The sequence below is a fragment of the Carlito syrichta genome, unplaced genomic scaffold (assembly GCF_000164805.1).
Source record: "Carlito syrichta isolate Samal-C Ts95f unplaced genomic scaffold, Tarsius_syrichta-2.0.1 Scaffold144852, whole genome shotgun sequence".
NCBI lineage: Eukaryota > Metazoa > Chordata > Mammalia > Primates > Tarsiidae > Carlito > Carlito syrichta.
In genome coordinates, this window is record NW_007088948.1 from 44,161 (window position 1) to 62,674 (window position 18,514).

General features: G+C 52.4%; 1 protein-coding gene across 1 annotated transcript in view; it reads right to left on the reverse strand.

Moving 5' to 3' along the window:
- The window catches only part of CHD4 (chromodomain helicase DNA binding protein 4), a 39,431-nt gene that overhangs the window by 17,831 nt on the left and 3,086 nt on the right, over positions 1-18,514 (reverse strand). The window contains exons 2-24 of the mRNA XM_021708724.1: positions 15,729-15,850; positions 15,325-15,519; positions 14,989-15,107; positions 13,871-14,112; positions 13,516-13,643; positions 13,142-13,277; positions 12,835-13,013; positions 12,439-12,678; positions 10,241-10,444; positions 9,925-10,130; positions 9,457-9,588; positions 9,281-9,377; positions 7,814-8,005; positions 7,133-7,333; positions 6,807-6,944; positions 6,109-6,230; positions 5,818-5,991; positions 5,354-5,495; positions 5,136-5,267; positions 4,927-5,044; positions 3,145-3,269; positions 2,611-2,848; positions 2,297-2,472 (exon numbers count right to left, since the gene is read on the reverse strand). Coding sequence (XP_021564399.1) covers positions 2,297-2,472; positions 2,611-2,848; positions 3,145-3,269; positions 4,927-5,044; positions 5,136-5,267; positions 5,354-5,495; positions 5,818-5,991; positions 6,109-6,230; positions 6,807-6,944; positions 7,133-7,333; positions 7,814-8,005; positions 9,281-9,377; positions 9,457-9,588; positions 9,925-10,130; positions 10,241-10,444; positions 12,439-12,678; positions 12,835-13,013; positions 13,142-13,277; positions 13,516-13,643; positions 13,871-14,112; positions 14,989-15,107; positions 15,325-15,519; positions 15,729-15,850 — 3,758 coding nt within the window. The remainder of the gene's footprint in view (positions 1-2,296; positions 2,473-2,610; positions 2,849-3,144; positions 3,270-4,926; positions 5,045-5,135; positions 5,268-5,353; positions 5,496-5,817; positions 5,992-6,108; positions 6,231-6,806; positions 6,945-7,132; positions 7,334-7,813; positions 8,006-9,280; positions 9,378-9,456; positions 9,589-9,924; positions 10,131-10,240; positions 10,445-12,438; positions 12,679-12,834; positions 13,014-13,141; positions 13,278-13,515; positions 13,644-13,870; positions 14,113-14,988; positions 15,108-15,324; positions 15,520-15,728; positions 15,851-18,514) is intronic.

Here is an 18,514-nt window from a genome sequence, read left to right on the forward strand (position 1 = left end):
GGCCGCTCCCGGCCACCGCAGCCTCAACCTGCTGGGCTTCAGCGATCCTTCCGCCTCAGCCTTCCAAGTAGCTGGAACTACAGGCGCGCGCTACCACACCTGGCTAATTTTTTTGATTTTTATTGTAGAGATGAGGTCTCGCCAAGTTGCACGAGCGGGTCTCAAACCCGCAGGCTCAGGCAATTCACTCACCTCAACCTCCCAATGTGCGGGATTACAGGCTGAGCCACCAAGCCTGGCCTGTTTTCTTTCTGAAGAGACACAGTGTATGTTGTCCAGGCTGGTCTCGAACTCCTGAGCCCAAGCGATTCTCCTGCCTCAGCCTCCCAAAGTGCTGGGATCACAGATGTGAGCCACTGTGCCTAGCCGCACTATGCCGTTTTACACTGAGACGTGAGCATCCTTGGGTGGTGGACTCGTGGGAGGACCTGAAACCAATTCCCCATAGACACCAAGGGGCAAATAAGGACATGTCATGCAGCAAAAGTCAGGGGGAGGCTCTTTATTTTCTGGTTTGGACTACAGCTCCAAGATCAAATGGACAAAAGCAAGGCAGGGAACATCACATGTTGTTTTAGTGTTTAACAGAAAAATGTTATCTGTGTGCATATGTATATGTATGTACACCTATGTGTATGACTACACAAATAACCAGTATGCACACAAAACATTTTTGGAAAGATATACGAGAGTGAAAACACTAGTGTCCCCAGGAAGGGAAGCAGGCTTAGAAGAGGACAGAAGGGAAAGACATTCCTGTGTGTATTGTGAACCACATAAATTACTATCTGCTCAAAAAACAACACCTAAAAATATATGCAAAGTTAATAGTAGCTGCAGTCACTATCAGAGAATAACTTTTTTTTTGGAATCAGAGTCTCATTGTCACCCAGGCTGGAGTGCAGTGGCACGTTCATGACCATTGCAGCCTCGACCTATTGGGCTCAGGCAATCCTTACACCTCAGACTTCCAGGTAGCTGGAACCACCAGGGCATGCCACCACACCCAGCTAATGTTTTGATTTATTGTAGAGATGTGGTCTCGCCAAGCTATTGAGGCTGGTCTTGAACCCCTGGATGCAGGCAATCCTCTCACCTCCACCTCCCTAAGTGCTGGGATTATAGGCGTGAGCCACCGCACCCGGCCTGAGAACACCCTGTGTACTTGTGTAGCAGAGATGAGTCCCTCAGGCACATGCTATCCCAGACTACTGCTCTGCTACCGAGAGGAACATGAGCACCCTGTCAGCAGGGTGGCTTTTGATTGAAGACTACTCGTCTGCAGACCTACGTCAGCCTCTTCAACCACAGTTACACATAAACTGAGGTTGGCAGCATTGTCCTCGTGAACAAGATGACAGGTGTGAGACAAACACAGCAGGCAACCCCCTTGGGTCCTCTCCCACTGTGGGAGCTTTTCTGTCCTCTCAATAAATCCTGCTGTCTAAAAAAAGGAAGAAAAGAAAAACACAGCAAGAGAAACAAGTTTGAGTTGGAAGAGTGAGAAAAGATGGCCAATGCTACCAGAACCTATATGGATGCAAAGCACGTTGAGTTGAGTGGTTTGAAAGCAAACAGAAAAAAAAGCTAATTTTAATTTTATTTTTCATCTCATACTCCTTTATATCATTTAGGGGAGAAAAATATAACAAGCCACATATTTCTGTTTTAGTATTTTTTTTTTTTTACTATAAAAACCAAGGAGGAGGAGGAAAGAAAAAGGGAAACAACAATTCCAGGCTTTCAAAAAACACAGGGACCAGCCTGGGTAACATAGCAAGCCCGTCTCTACAAAAAACAGAAACGGCCAGGCATGGTGGTACACACCTGTAGTCCTAGCTACTCGGGAGGATTAGGCAGGAGGACTACTTGAGCCCAGGAGTTCAAAGCTGCAGTCAGTTATGATCACACCACTGCACTCCAGTCTGGGAGACAGAGTGAGACCCTGTCTCTTTAAATTACAACAAAACAAAAACACAGGGAGACAGATTATCTAGGTATGTCTCATATCTCTTGCCTTTTCTCCAAAGAGATCTGAGGTAGCATTCAAAAATCTGTAGGGCTAACAAAACACGTAAGAAAAATTGGATTTTCTCTGTTGTGGGGCAATATTTGGCTGGAAGTGTCCTGACAGTCAAGGCAAACTTTGTGTTCCAGGGAAAGAGCCTATCAGTTCATCAGCATACCTCCCGGCCCATAGCTGTTTTCCGCTCGCCTCCAACACCACCTTGGTCTCAATTCCAATTCTCAGACTGACCACCAAGTCCACAGTTGCCTGTCTTGGATTCATACTCACCCCCATTTCTTCTTCCCGCACCACATACTGGGCCACTTTAAATGAGCTCAGATATTCATTCATGCCCTGCAGCTCTGTGTCTTCAGTCTCATCCTGGTTACGGTCCAGCAGCCGCTCAATGGCCTTGTCATCATAGTGGATAACGCTGCTGTCTTCGCCCTCTTTGTTGTCTCCCCCTATAAGGAATGAGAGGCCCACACCCCAGTCAGCTTTAGCAGCCACTATGGAGAAAGTAAGCCCAGAGGGGGACCCTTGCCATCAGAGATGCTCCCTACCCAAGTCCCACAGCAAGACCCAAGTTCCTCACAGCTCACCTCCATCTGTGGCCTCATCTTTGAACAGCTCCTCAGTGCCAAATTTGAGAATATCATCAAGCTCCTGCTTGGACATAGACCCAGTCTTGGAGCCAAGCCCAGGCCGCACCACTAGGTGCGTCAACATCATCTTCTTCTTTGCCACCTGCGTGATGCGCTCCTCCACTGACGCACGGGTCACAAACCGGTAGATCATCACCTTCTTATTTTGCCCAATACGGTGAGCTCTGCTGAAGGCCTGGAGTTGAGCAAGAAATAAAGCCACAACCCCTATTTTCTGGCTGCCATGCTTGCCGTGACTTCCACGTACTAAGTCCAGTACAAGGCCAAGACCCCGTCAGCATCCCTCTCCCAGAACCCACTCTATCACATTAACCAAAATAGGATCACAGGTCACCCAAACTCTGGCTAAAAATGAGGTAAATAACATAAAGAGAATCTGTTGTTTCTCACGTAGACAACTAATTCCACATGGTGAAGCCCCCTGTGCCTTTCTCGCAAGACCCTGTATCTACAGCTGCTGCCTTTGCTCACCTGGATGTCATTGTGGGGGTTCCAGTCAGAATCATAGATAATCACGGTGTCAGCAGTGGCCAAATTGATCCCAAGGCCCCCAGCTCGAGTGGAAAGCAAGAAGCAGAACTGTTGTGCACCCGGTGCTGATAAAGAAACCAAAACACAGTGAGAGGCGTCTCCTGAATTCCAATTAATGAATGTAGAAGAAACGTCTGAGACAGAAAACCTCATTAGGCAAACACCACAATAGTAACTGTTGCAAGCGAGGCCCACCAAAGGAAGCTGAAATCAGTGTTAAGGAGAAAGAGGATATTAACACAGGCTCAAATATCTCCCTCAGACATTCACTAATCACAGTGTGAGAAAGAATAACCTTACAGTGGAGGAATTCGGCAGACTCCACCTTAACCAAGTGATGAAGTCCTTGCCAGGATGGGGCAGAGGAACACCATGTCCATCCCCCAACGCGTGACAACAAAAGACACACCTTCATCTCTCTGGCATCCTCACCCCAAACGTATAATCTAATCAAAAGAAACCATTGGCAGGATGAAGCGGCTCATGCCTGTAGTCCAGCACTCTGGGCAACCAAGGCAGGAGGACTGCCTGAGCCCAGGAGTTTGAGGCCAGCCTGGGTAACACAGCAAGACTCGACTCTACAAAAAAGTTGAAAAATTAGTGGGGCGTGGTGGTGCATGCCTGTAGTTCCAGCTACTCAGGAGGCTGAGATGAAAGGATTGCCTAAGCCCAGGAGGCCAAGGCTGTGGTGAGCCAGGATTATGTCACTACACTCCAGCCTGGGCAACTGAGACCCTGACTCAAAAACAAAAACAAAAACAATCAGCTAACTCAAAACTTAGAGACATTCTGTATTCTACAAAATAACTGACCAGTACTCATCAAAAGTATCCATATCATGCAAGAATAGGAAAAAAATGAAGACATGTCACAGACAGCTGGAAGTACAATAATCAAACACAACGTGAAATCTGAGATTGGATCCTGAAACAAAGACAGCAGGAGAAAAACTGGTGACATTCATGTAAGAGCTGTAATGTTACTTTTTTGTTGGTTTTGGCATCTGTACTGCAGTTGTATAAATTGTCATTATTAAGAGAAGTTGAGTGAAGGATATATGTGAACTCTGCACTGTTTTTCAACTTTTCTTTCCTTTTTTTTTTTTGAGTAGGAGTCTCACTCAGTCGCCCAGGCTGGAGTGCAGTGGCACACTCACAGCCACTGCAGCCTTGACCTGCTGGGCTCAGGTGATCCTTCTTCCCTCTCTGCCTTCCAAGTAGCTGGAACTATAGGCGCCCGCTACCACACCTGGCTAATTTTTTGATATATCGTAGAGACTCACCAAGTTACCCAGGCTGGTCTATAACCCCAGGGCTCAGACCATCCTCTCGCCTTTGCCTCCCAAAGTGCTGGGCCTACAGGCTTTTCTTTAAATCCGAAATTATTTCAAATACGAAGTTCAAGAAAAAAAAGCCGTACAGTCTACTGAAACAGATCAATCTGCCACTAACTTGCTTGAACAAGTCCTAATCCCTCTCTTAGCCTCAAGATACAATGAAGAGAGTTAGATAAAACACTCTTCTTTCTAGCAGAAAGAACAAAGACCCCCCAAAGAAAAACCTTCCAAGAACGGTCCGACACACTCTTCCATTCGAGACACTCAATATTTTACTCTTCATATCAGCAGACAAAGCCCCAAAAGAACGAAGCAGGAGCAAGGCCTGGGAAGACCACGGTGTCACTCCCAGCACACACAGAGGATGAGCCCCTCGGCCATCTCACCATTGAAGCGGTCGATGGCCTCCTGGCGCATGTTCCCGGTGATTCCGCCGTCAATCCGCTCGTATTTATAGCCTTCATGTTCCAAGAAGTCCTCCAGCAGGTCCAGCATCTTGGTCATCTACAAAAGGAGCGCGGCGTAGCTATGGAGTCCGAGCCCCTTTCCGCGCATCGCCGGGGCCGCACCTGCGTCCCCTCACCCGGTGGCGTACCTGGGAGAAGATGAGCACGCGGTGCCCACCCTCCTTGAGGTTCCTGAGCATCTTCTGCAGCAGCAGCAGCTTCCCCGACGCGCGGATGAGGGCGCTGCCGTCGTACATGCCGTTCGGCATCTTGGGGGCTTCCTGGGAACGGCAGCAGGAAGGAAACACTCTCGAACGGAAACCCCTGCAGAGAACTCCCCCTGGGGCCGGGAGGCGGCGCAACATACCATGGCCGCCACCGGGAAGAGATACGGGTGGTTGCAGCACTTCTTGAGATCCATCACCACATTGAGCAGGGAGACCTGGTTGCCACCACCGCGAGCGTTGAGCGCTTCGAAATTTCGCGTGAGGATGTACTTGTAGTATTTCCTGCAGGTGCGCAAGACAGAGAGACCAGTGAGTCTCAGACCCCTAGCTGACGAATGGTGCAGACCCACGCCCGAGAGCTTTCTGCCGGCATCTCTCTCCGGGGCTAAAGAAACCTGACGGGCAAAAGTATCACCACCATCAACCTACATAATGGAAGGCAGAGCCAGGCAAGAATTACGAGCTCTGCTCCCTGGTATCAGGTTGCTCTAGGCCTTGCTTGCTTCTGCCCCCAGATGCCTTGAAGCTGACTGGGGAGAAGCCAGCGACACTCTGCGAACGCGCTGGCAAAACAGCCCCTGGGCTTCCGGCCCTTCCAACTCACTTCTGCATGGGGCTGAGCTCCACACGCACAATGAGCTCCGTCTTGGATGGCATGTTCTTGAACACGTCAGCCTTGAGCCGCCGCAGCATGTGAGGCCCCAGCATGTCGTGCAGTTTTTTGATCTGGTCCTCCTTGGCGATGTCAGCAAACTCCTCCAGAAAGCCTTCCAAATTGCTTCAGAAAGAAAGGAACCGTTGTTGGAAAAGAAAGGAAGAAAGATGAGGAAAACGGGCTGCAGGAAGAATTAGCAGCAGAGGAACTGTGAGCCCTAATGGAGAGACACACACTTACTGGAACCTCTCGGGGGTGAGAAAGTTGAGCAGATGAAACAGCTCTTCGAGGTTGTTCTGTAATGGAGTCCCAGTCAACAACAGCTTGTGCTGCAGTGAATAACCGTTCAAGACCCGGAAGAACTGGTGAAGCAAACAAAGAGATGTGAACTCGTTGAAAAGAAGGCTCTAGTAGATCTCAGCACAATCTCTTTTTTCATTTTTTATTTCTTTTGAGTCAGAGTCTCACTCTATTGCCCAGGTTGGAGTGCAGTGGCACGCTGGCCTGCTGAGCTCGGGCGATCCTTCCACCTCAGCCTTCCAAGTAGCTGGAACCACAGGCATGCACTACCACGCCCAGCTAATTTTTTGATTTATTGTAGAGACAAGGTCTCACCATGTTGCCCAGGCTGGTCTCAAATCCACGGGCTCAGACAATCCTCTCACCCTGGCCTCCCAAAGTGCTGGGATTACAGGCTTAAGCCATCACGCCCAGCCAATCTCAGTACAATTTCGAGCTGTTTCACTGCCCAACAGTCTCCCAGCACCATCATGGTCCTTTTCAAAGGCCTGGCCACAAAGGCCTGTCACATATGAAGAAGAAAAGCAGAGGCCATTTTTCCCTTTCCTCTCCTCAGAGGGAGTCTCCCCTTAGTGAAGAAAAATAGTGCTAGAAAACTAAAACTGGAGACTCTAACCTCCCTCCCGACGACCGCTCACCTTAGACTGATTGTTCTTCAGCCGATGGGCTTCATCCACAATAAGGCAGGCCCAATCAATAGAACCCAAGATAGCCATGTCAATGGTGATCAACTCATAGGATGTCAGCAGCACATGGAATTTCACAGATGCTTCTTTCTGTGCATGAAGACAACCTGGTGAGCACTGGTGAACTTCTCTGGTGTAAGCACAACCGGGAGACTGATGGGGTTTTTCCTCCTTCCGGGAATACCCTTTGGCCTCACCCAGGGACACGGTCACAAGGAGGCAAACTAAGCCCAAAGCCACAACTCCCTCTCTAGTGGCACCTCCCTCCCCTGAGATACCTTCATGCGGGAGGCCTTCTTGCCACCACGAATGGCATTGTCTTCAAAGGAGAATTCGTTCTCCCGGATGATGGCACGACTGTCCTTATCACCCACGTAGGTCACCACATACATATCCGGAGCCCACATTTCAAACTCCCGCTCCCAGTTGATGATGGTAGAGAGAGGAGCACTCACTAGGAAGGGGCCTTTGGAATGACCCTTTGAGGAAGCAGAGAAGTCGAGACTGAGGGTTGCAGCACACAACACCAGCGGACACGCCTCCCCCACCCCGCCGTGGACTGGCACCTGCACTGCCGCTTCTGCCCTTACCTTCCTCTATGCCAGTGAGTGCCCTGCCCACCTCTCTCCAGAAAGTCAAGGCCCACCTTCAAAGCGAGCTTAAAGGCTTGCCTCTTCCATTAAGTCTTTGCATACTAACTCCATCCATAATTCTGCTGACCTCAACATGTAACCTTCCCCGCAGAACTAAGGCCCTATGCACCCATCACTAATCCTACCCGTGGCTCCAGGCCCTCAAATCTTTCACTGTGCATGCCATCTTACTATCACTCAACAGCGCTCTTCCCAGTCACGGACCAACTTTTTCTTCCTTTTTTCTTTATCCTCAGAGTATAAGAAAAAACTACACACACAAAATACCCTCACACAAAAAAAGCAAACGCTCCCAGCTTTCCTTACCTCCTTATAGAGGGAGTAAAGGAAGACTGCTGTCTGCACAGTTTTCCCAAGGCCCATCTCATCAGCCAAGATGGTGTCAGTGCCCTGAGCCCAGGAGAAGCGCAGCCAGTTCAAGCCCTCCATCTGATAGGGGTGCAGTGTTCCACCCGTAGCATCCAGGTACTCTGGCTGCCGCTCATACTTCACTGTTGGCTGAAGGACGGCACAGAGCAGTCAAGAGCAGGTAAAAAGCTCCCTTCCTCCCAAAGACAGCTGCCGCTGCCTCCTCACAAGCCCTCGCCAGCTCTTCCCTGACAGAGCCACGGAAAATTCTGGCGAAAAGATCCTCAAAGGTCATTGCAGTTTTGCATTTGATTTAGGCTCCTCCAGGCAGCAGGGCAACTCACCCAGCAGCTGACCTGGTCTTGGAGTTACAGATTGACGGGGAAAAACACATCACAGACTGACCAACAAGACAGTAATTGTACTAGTCAGGATCCTCCAGATAAATGTGTCCCCGCTAGAGTCATCCAATCCTTTTCATCTTTTTTTTTTTTGGACCCAGGTTGGAGTGCAACAGCATGTTCACAGCCACCTCAGCCTCGACCTGCTGGGCTCAGGCAATCCTTCCAGGTCAGTCTTTCAAGTGGCTGGAACCACAGGCGCATGCCACCATGCCTGGCTAACTTTTTTATTTATTGTAGAGGCGAAGTCTTGTCAACTTGCCCAAGCTGGTCTCAAACCCCGGGGCTCAGGCAATCCTCTCACCTCCACCTTCCAAAGTGCTGGGATTACAGGAGTGAGCCAGCCCAGCGCATCCTTTTCATCCTAACTGCCCTCAAATTATACTGCACAAACAAAACACAGAGAAACTGAGCCATGGGTTAAGAGTCAGAGGTCAGCCGGGCTTGGTGGCTCAGTCTGTAATCCCGCGCCTTTGAGAGGCTGAGGTGAGTGGACTGCCTGAGCCGGCGGGTTCGAGACCCGCCTGGGAAACTTAGTGAGACCTCATCTCTACAATAAATAAAAAATCAGCCGGGCATGGTAGCGCACGCCTGTAGTTCCAGCTACTTGGCAGGCTGAGGTGGAAGGATCACCGGAGTCCAGCAGGTTGAGGCTGCGGTGGCCGGGAGCGGCTACTGCACTCCAGTCAGGGCAACGGAGTGAGACTCCAACTCAAAAAAAAAAAAGAGTCAGAGGTCCCAGGCACCAGTGAAAGTTTCAAAAAGCTTGGTTGTGTGACCCCTAAGCAGCACTTGCCCATCACACAAAGCATACCTCCTCGGTCTTCCCGAATGACAAACGAACAAGCATTCCCGGAGCTTCCTGGTTTACCGAAATGTGGGGGCGAGAAGAGCACCGGAAGAGGCAGCTCCGGCTACGCGCGCTGTCTGCCGATAGCCACTCTGAGCCCGAGGGGGACTGTGGTGGTCGAGACGCCACGCTCTGTCCCACACACCCTGCCCTTCCTCCTCCGGCCCAACTCACGTCAACTGTTGGCGTCTCGGGCGGCCTCTCCAACTTCCTCAGCTTCACCTTCTTGAGCTTCTTGCCGGGTCGTCCCTCCTCGCCCCTCATCAGCTCCCTGGAGACGACAGACGTCACACAGCGGCCCAAGGCCCTTTCCCCAAGCAGCAGCTCTGCTCCCACGCCCAGTCACTCACCTGTGGTTCCAATAGCTCTGCTTGAACAGGTCGTAATCCTGTATCTCCACGTCCTCGCTCTCCCAGGATGCCTGATCGTAGGGTAAGTCCCGCCACTTGATCAAGTAGTGGACATGGCCCTTCTTGTCCACACTGCGAGGCCGAGGAGACAAAAGTCCTCAGAGCCAGAAAGCAAGCCTCCTCACCCTATGTCAGCTTTGCTCTCGGAAACCGTCAGTGACGTATGCTCTACGCGAGACCTCTAGGTATGCCACAGACCCCACGGGTCAGAGCCTCTACTAAACCAGCTGTGGACCAAAAGGTCTCTCTACCCCATACTCTCTGTAGCGCAAACACCAGGATTCAGTCAGTTAACCACAACACGGAGTGCCTTCCAAGCGTTAAGTTACCGCTGATGTCTACTCTCCTAGTCCCTTCAGCAGGACCCTGCCAGAGGCGCCGCACCCGCTCCAGCACACCCGCTGGTACCTGTGGTTGAGGATTCGGTGGATCATCATCCACTCAGGTTTTATCCCGTAGCGGTAAAAGCGTTCCTCCATCTCTGCGAACTTCGGGTCCTTGTTCTTTCGCTTTCGACTCTTCTCTTCATCACCACCAAAGTCTCCAGAAGGTGGCTCGTCCATATCGTTTTTCCGCTGATAGTTTCGGAACATCACCTGACAGTGCAGCTCCAGCTACAAGCAGAAAATCAGCCACCAAGAAGCTACATTCCTCCTTCTGTCCACAGGTCAGGCTCTCACCAGTCCCCTCATGGTAGCCCCACTTCACTCCGCCCCAGACGTACCTGCAGTTCAGACACCCAGGAGCAGTGCCAGTAAGACATGCCTTGCCACTTCACAAAGAACTGTCGCTCTGGCCGCCCCTCCAAGGGCTTGGGGGAGGGAGTGTTTGGATCAGCATCCGGCGGTCGAGGCACTGGTGTAGGAGACGGCGGCTGACCCCACTTCCAGATCAGGATCTTCTGCACCTTGCCCTTCAGAGCTGGACACTAAGAGAAAAAGAAACGACCTCATTCCGAGTCCTAACCATTGGAGGAGCTGGGACAGTCCCAGCCTCAACTCTGTCAAAGGATGTCAAGACCGCGTTTCAAGCAAGATCGATCCCAGGACACCTCTAGGAAGAGAATATATTAGGTTGGTGCAAAATTAATTCGGACAGTGAATTTTAAGTCATTATAACTAGGCTCAAACACATCTTTATTCATCTAAATAGGAGCCATTACAATCAACACATTTTTGCCAACGAGAAGTGTTTATTCTCGTAGTATAAATATCCATGCTTCGGGATTTGACGAACTCTTGGAAAGCGTTTTCTGCACCCTGCTGGTTGTGGAAGCATTTTCCCTGCAAAAAGTTGTCGAGATGCTTGAAGAAGTGGCAGTCAATCGGCAAGAGGTCAGGAGAATATGGCGGATGAGACAAAATCTCACAGCCCAATTTGTTCATCTTTTGATGCACTGGTGAAGCAAAGTGCAGTCGGGTGTTGTCATGGAGAACTGGGCCCTTTCTGTTGACCAACACTGGCCGCAGGTGTTGCAGTTTTTGGTGCATCACATCGATTTGCTGAGCGTACTTCCCAGATACAACCGTTTCGCCAGGATTCAGGAAGCTATGGTGGATCGACAGGCAGCTAACCACCAGACAGTGACCATGTCCTTTTTGGGTGCAAGTTTGGCTCTGGGAAGTGCTCTAGGCTCTGGAGCTTCGTCTTTGTCCGACCACTGAGCTGGTCGTTGCCAGCTGTCACACACAATCCACTTCTCACCACACGTCACTATCCCATCGAGAAACGGTTCGTCGTCGTTGCGCCGAATAGAAGACGACACTTCGAAACGATGTTTTTGATTTCGGGTCCTCGGGTCCACTCGCGAGGCACCCACTATCACGCTTTTTCACCTTACAATTCGCTTCAAATGCCGAATGACCACCGAACGGTCGACGCTGAGTTCTTCTGCAACTTCTCCTGCAGTTACGAGAGGGTCAGCTTCAGTGATCGCTCTCAAAGGATTGTCACTTCCAATGGCTGGCCACACGCTCCTCTTCAAGGCTCTCGTCTCCTCTGCACAAATTCTCAAACCACCACTGCACTGTCCATGCCTTGGCAGCTCCTGGGCTGGATGCATTGTTGACATTGCGAGTTGTCTCTGCTGCTTTACAACCCATTTTGAACTCGAGTAAGAAAATCGCCCAAATTTGCTTTTTGTCTAACATCATTTCCATAGTCTAAAACACATATAAACAGCAAGTAATACGTCGTTAGCAAAAAAAAATAAAATAAAGAAATGCGCATTAAGATGCTGTATAACAAAACACATTTATTTATTTATTTATTTAAGAACGTATTCCAGTATCAAACGGCCAATTCCAACAATGTAAAAAGCACCATTACTTTTGAGTCAACTTAATAGGTTAAGGAGTCCTTATCTGAAGTGCCTGGGACCAGAAGTGTTTGGGACTTCAGAGGTTTGAATTAGGTATGCTCAACCTGTGACAGAAGTTTCTCCAAGAGATGTGTGACACTATCACTCCTATCTGCTTAACAGGACTGGCAGCCATGCCTTAACAATAACCCAGAACAAATAGGCACCGAAAACCCAAAGACTCAGCGCCCAGAACTCCTCTCTTAACCAATCTAAAAGCAGTAAGTGGCCCTATGAAACATTCTAAGCTACCAAGACCCTAAGACAGGGTATCCAGACAGGGACAAATGTTCTTGACTAGAAAAACACTGCTCCATCTCTTCTTAGAGCTGGCAAAACATCGACTCCTCTGTTTGAAGTCAGTCCCACGTTTTCTCAGGACAAGAGTATCCCAAAACTATTAATTCATGAGTACGAAAACACCCATCTCAGGGCTAAAAAGTCCAGTTTTCCAATGACCTCTCCTGCACCTCTGCCTCACAATGGCTACATATCAAGGTGGTCAACCCTTCTGTTGACTACACTTTCCACATCTCCTGCCCTGGCCGAGAACGGTCACTCACCGTGCAGCGGGGACAGAGCCATTCGCCATTGGGGATCTCTGGAAGTGGGGGGTTCAAGCAGTGGATGTGGTAGGAAGAAGGACAAGTGTCACAGCAGAGCAGCTCCCCGCCATCCTTGCAGACCCGGCAGAATTCCATGTGGTGGTCGTCCTCCTCCTCAGGGTCGCCGCCAACTTCTTCCAGGATCTCCTCGCCCTCCGAGTTGTCCTCCTTGGCCTCCCACTGGATGCCCTCCTTCTCCTAGTAAAGGACCAAGGATTCAGATTATCACCTCCCCCACCCGCCCACCCGTGTCTGAACCCACACCACTCCTCCCTCCACACAGGCTCCAAAGAGCTGCCGCCCTGTCCGCTCTCACGTGGGTCCCCGGGGGGGGCACAGTGGTCAGACACTCACGCAATGCGGGCAGCTCCACTTGCCCTCGGGAGCCTTCTCCATATCCGGGTCCAGGCAGACCATGTGGTAGGCGCGGGGACAGGTGTCACACAGGATGATCTCGCCGCCTTGCTGGCACACCTCGCAATAGTCCTGGTGGTCTGTCTCATAACCATCCACAGCAGTCACCTCCTCCTCGCCTGGGCAAGGAAGAGGGAAAGCCCAGTTATTAGAACAAAACCACCTCCCCCCACCCCATCTCCTTAGGGAGATTCTTCCTGTCATGCCCGCCCATTCCAACCCACACCGACACAGAAGAGAAACACACCTTTCTTCTTCTTCTTAGTGGTTCGGAGTTTCTTGCGGCTGCGGCTACTACGGCTGGTGGAACCATCAGAAACAGAATAGCTGTTGATACTGGCATCATCGAAGTCAGACTCCACGTCTAGGTCATCATCCTCACTCTGGCAGGATGAAGAGGAGGAAGATCAGAAGTTCCAGCCAAGGGGAAGGAGGGTGATGGAGAGGGACCCTCACTCACTGGGGTTACCAGAATCCCAGCACCACTGTTACAGGGAGCCCTGTTCTGTGGCCAACCTCCCACATTCTTACTTGTCGCCTGTGAAGAACAGACCCTCACACAAACCACACCCTTTCTGTTAGTCACAGTCCCCTCCCCAAAGGGGTGGGCTAGGCTCTCACCGATGATCTCTTACGCTTGGAACCAAAACCTCCCAGCTTGATTTTCAGGGGAGCCACTTTCTTGGGTTTAGGCTTCTTGGCATCAGGTATGCGAGGGCTGCCCTTGGGCTTCCTCCGAGCGTTGGGACCTAGAATCAGGATGCACCCAAACATATACCACAAGGCCGGAGATGAGGAAGAGAACGTCTTCTCCACCTAAGCTGGTGTCACCATGTCCACACCCCAAGTTACCTCCCACATCCAGGACATCCCTCCCTCCTACCTCCTGCTCAGAGCCGGAAACAGCACGCTCAGGTTCGCTCTGCCCTTGCCTGAGCCCACACCAGACCCTCCCCCATGTGTCTCCCCGCTCTACCTTTGCCCTCCTTGGTCTTGGCCTTGCGGACAGGCACCTCCACGGGGGGAGGGGGCGGCGCAGCCTCAGTGGCCGTCACCATGCTCTCCACCACAGCCACCGCTGCTGCTGCGGCCGCCGCCACGGAGGCCCCAGAACTGCCTTTGAAGGGGTTGTTGGTGCTGAACTCCCGCCACTTTGCACCCAAAACCATCATCATCTTGGAGACGGCAATCTTGGGGTTTTTGGCAGCAATGAGGGGTCTGGCGGAGAAACGAGCAAGAACAGAGAGGGAGAAACGTCTAAAAATAAAGAAGAGAGGCCACTGCTTTGCTGAACTCTGGACTCAGTTCTTTGAGCTACAGCACCCACGTTTCCTCACTTCGACCCCCTCCCCTACCTTGGGGAGGTGAATCTCCTTTCTCTCATTTCCTTTCTAAATAAACTATATTTTCCAACCTAAAAATAAGAAAGAATTGGGCATGGTGGCTCACGCCTGTAATCCCAGCACTTTGGGAGGCGGAGGTGAGAGGACTGCCTGAGCCCACAGGTTCAAAACCCACCTGGGCATTAAGGCGAGACCTTGTCTCTATAATAAGTCAAAAAATGTAGCCGGGCATGGTGGTGCGTCCCTGTAGTTCCAGCTACTGGGAAGGCTGAACTGGAAGGATGGCCCAAATCCAGCAGGTTGAGGCTGCAGTAGCCATGAACATGCCACTGCACTCCAACCTGGGCGACAGAGTGAGACCCTGACTCAAAAAAGAAATCAGAGCTGGGTTTGGTGGCTCAGCCTGTAATCCGCGCTTTGGGAGGCTGAGGTGAGTGGATTGCCTGAGCCCGCGGGTTCGAGACCCACCTGGGCAACTTGACGAGACCTCATCTCTACAATAAATCAAAAAAATTAGCCAGGCGTGGTAGCACGCGCCTGTAATTCCGGCTACTTGGAAGGCTGAGGCGGAAGGATCACTGGAGCCCAATAGGTCGAGGCTGCAGTGGCCGGGAGCGTGCCACTGCCCTCCAGCCTGGGTAACAGAGTGAGACTCCAACTCAAAAAAAAAAAAAAATGTAATCAGAAAAAGAAAGAAGGACAGAGACTAAAATGACTCTCCTCCCCCTTCCCCAAGACCCTCCTGGTATACCGGACAAACTGGCTGAAGGCCTTGTAGTTGGTGAGGGTGCGATAATCCTCCTCTGAGAACACATGGTCAATGTCTTCCATGCCCCAGTCTTCCAGAAGCTGAGCAGACGACTTAGGCTCCTGCGAGGAGAGCAAAGTCAAGGACCTGCCGTCCCGTGCCCACGCCTAGTAAGCGAATCTGAGCAGCCTACAGCTTGCAAGACCAGGGTAAGAGAGCTCAGCGGAGGAAAGCCGGAAATCGGCAGAGAGAAAGCGTTCTCAGAGGCCGGAGAGTGCCTGGGAAGCAAGGACAGACGCCACGGAGCAGGGACCAGGGACGGCCACGAGGCCCGGGCACCTTTGAGTCGTCGTCGTCCTCGTCTTCCTCCTCCTCCTCCTTCCGCTTGGACTTGCTCTTCTTCTCCTTCTTGGGTCCCAGCTTCTTTTTCTTCTTCTTGCCAGGGGTGTAGTCGCTCCCCTCACTGTCTGAGCGCAGCGCCACCTCTTCTTCCTCCTCCACAAACTCCGGCCCCTCCCCAGAGCTGTCCCCCAGCTGCCGGCACAAGAGCAAACGCTGGAGCCAGGAAGGGGGAGAGGGAGACAGACACACACATGCTACACACACGCTGACCTCAGGCCAGCCCTGAGGCTCACCCCCAGACCGGCCCATTCCAGAGACAGGAGCAAACGCCTTCAGCCCCGGACCCTTCTCCGAACTCTTCCCCCTTCCTGACTCCCCACAGCACTCAGTCACCCACTCACCTCCTTCTTTTGGCGCTTGCTCTTAGGAATCTTTGGGTCCCGAGGCTTTTTAGGCTTTTTCTTCTTCTTCAGTTTTGGAGTCTCTGTTTCCGACAGGTCTTCCTCTGGGTCCTCTTCGTTTTCTACACATATTTGGCAAAGAGGAGTAGGCAGAAAAAGATCAATAGCAAAGGTTAGGACCGAATCCAGAGGCTTCAGACTTTATTCGCCACCTCTTGTCCCAGATTCCTCTGAAGAGAACTGCTATACTCTCCACAGAGGGAAGCTGATACCCAAGACAAAAACAGACAAAGAGAGAGCTGTATATGCCTGAAATAGGCCTACCAAGTCAGCCCAGGTCCACCTCGGGCAACTGTCCAGACCCCTGCCTCTCTCCCACTCTGGCCAGCAGTCTCTTGATGGTCACCAGCACAGCTAAATCAAGCTACTTTAGAGTTCACTAAGAGAACCAGGTCTACGCTCCCATAACTGACCATCAAGTATTCCATCAACCAGGGAACAAAAACGAAAGGCCCTACCCAGAAGCCAGAAACTATTTGATACACCCTCAGCACGTTCCCAGAAAAAAACACCAGCCTAGGGGGCCCAGAAATAACACCCTTTTCTAACCCTCTGGGGTCACCGCTGCCCAAGACAACCAGAGCCCAAGTCCCAGGTTCCGTTGCCAGCCCAGTCTCACACCCACTCCCAAAACACAACTTCCTTTCCCCATCTCCAGCCCTCAAGTTCCTCCCTCGCTTCTCCCGGGTCAGCAGCCTCTTCTCCCTAGAGGCCCAAATCAGCCCAGCTGTCACCAGCCCCCCCAGCAGTCCTCCTCCCATCTGGCTCCACCTCCGCCCTGGCTGGAAGCACACACAAAGCCTGGGGTAATACTGAAAGCTCCTGGGCAAGGATAGGTGGGAAGGGGCACAGAGGGGGAGAAGGCCAGGAGGCAGCCTCCTTTGTGACAGACATCCACACCGGCTCCCGACTGCCTCCCCCTCCCCCTCTCCCCAAGCCACCCCCGCCTGGGGTGGGGGAGCAAAGAAAGGAGTGGAGAGAAGAAGGGAGTGCCTCACCCACTGAGGAGAGGGAAAATGGCTCCTGACCGCAGAAGCCAGCCCAGGGCACCCAGCTGCCAACACAGGACAGACCGGAAGTGGCGGGGAGGAGGGCGGAGTTGAGAGAGGTGGCCGGGAGAGACTGCCCTCCCAGAAGCCTTTCCGAATATCGCCTGGCCGTCGGGTCTCTAACCCCTACTCTGGGATGACACGGTTCACAAGAGGCCACTCCAGGGTCCTAAGCAAGGAAGCCCAATGAAAGCAAGCATGAAGGCAATACTACGAGCGACATCGATCACACCCATTTCTTCAAGTATCAGAGCTGAGATGTAACAAAGGCTCAGAGGAACGGCGATCGACTCTCGCCAATTTTCTGAGCCCCAAAAAGACTTCGCTTGAGGAACAGAAGCCTCAAGAAGCCCCCAGGCTCAGCCTCATCGCCCGCTGACAGAGTCCTAGACAACTTGTGGGGAGCTCACCTGCACCCTAAAGAGGGGGCAGAACCTGGACAGTGGTGGGAAACAACGCGCGGCCTTCAACCCCTCCAGTCGCTCTCCGCTCTTGGCCCCCAGAACGAGTTCCAAAGTGTCTTGGCTCCGCCCTTCCCGAGCTAGCCGACAGGAGGGAACTGAGACTTAGGTGGACAAAGCACCATCAGCCTTTCCCCCTCCCCACCCAGCCTGGGATCAGAGCAGGCACAAAAAAGCCCCTCCCGTCCCCTTGGGAAGGGAATACCAGCCTGGGTCCCACCAGCATGGTCTTCTGCGCTTCCCTTGGCAATCCCAAGACATCCCCCAATCAGCTCCACCTCAGTTCTTCCTCTTCACCACCCACGGAAGTTGGAAGTGGAGACAAGGACAAACCCATGGAGGCCAAGGGGACGCCCTTCCATCAAGAGCGACTCCCACCATGCACTTGCTGAGATCCAGAGGAGACTTGGGAAAGGGACAGGATGGGGTGTGGCAAGTGGAAAAACTGGGTCACGCCACAGCTTGGGGCAGTTCACCCGGGGAGGCTGCACAGCTCCCAGTCAACACGGGGCAGGCGGGGCAGCTGGGAGGCTGGGAGGTGGGAGTCACCCCGGCTGGACGGCACTGTCTTTCTGCTCCTCTGAGACAGGCTCACCTTACCCCCGCCACCACCCGACCCCCCTCCCTGGGCAAGAGCTGGGCAAGAGCGACAGAGTCTAGCCCTGACCGGGTGACCGGGTGCAGTGACAAGCAAGCCGAAGTTTCTTATCCTAACCCCTTGCTGAACGGCCTTGGGTCGAGGCGGAGACTTCCGACTTGGAGAATGCCACATCGAAAGCATCTCTCCCAGGCCGCTTCGGCCCGTGGCCGGAGCAGAGAGAGAAGACAGAGGCGAAAGACGCTGGATGGAAAGCGAGAGCAGGGCCAGCAGGCTCCAGAACGAGGAGGGGAGCACAGGAGGAGATGAGGAAACGGCAAGCAAGAAGCAAAGCAGAGCGCTCGGGGAAAGGGTCGAGGAGACGGGCCAGCGACGTCGCTAGGGGCTCTGAGGGCGAACAGGCAGAGGCGTCCACCGAGGAGCACGGCACCAATCATCTGCGGACGAGGACGGACGGCGGCTACTCCAGTCGGGCGGGTGGTGACAACCGTCCGGCCTGGCCGGTTCAGAGCCACCCAAAGACGGACGGCGCAGCCCCTGACACAGTCACACACGCTTCCCGCCGCCAGCTCGAAGCCCAGGCTGCCACCCAGAGGCAGAGCCTCTAGGAGAAACGCC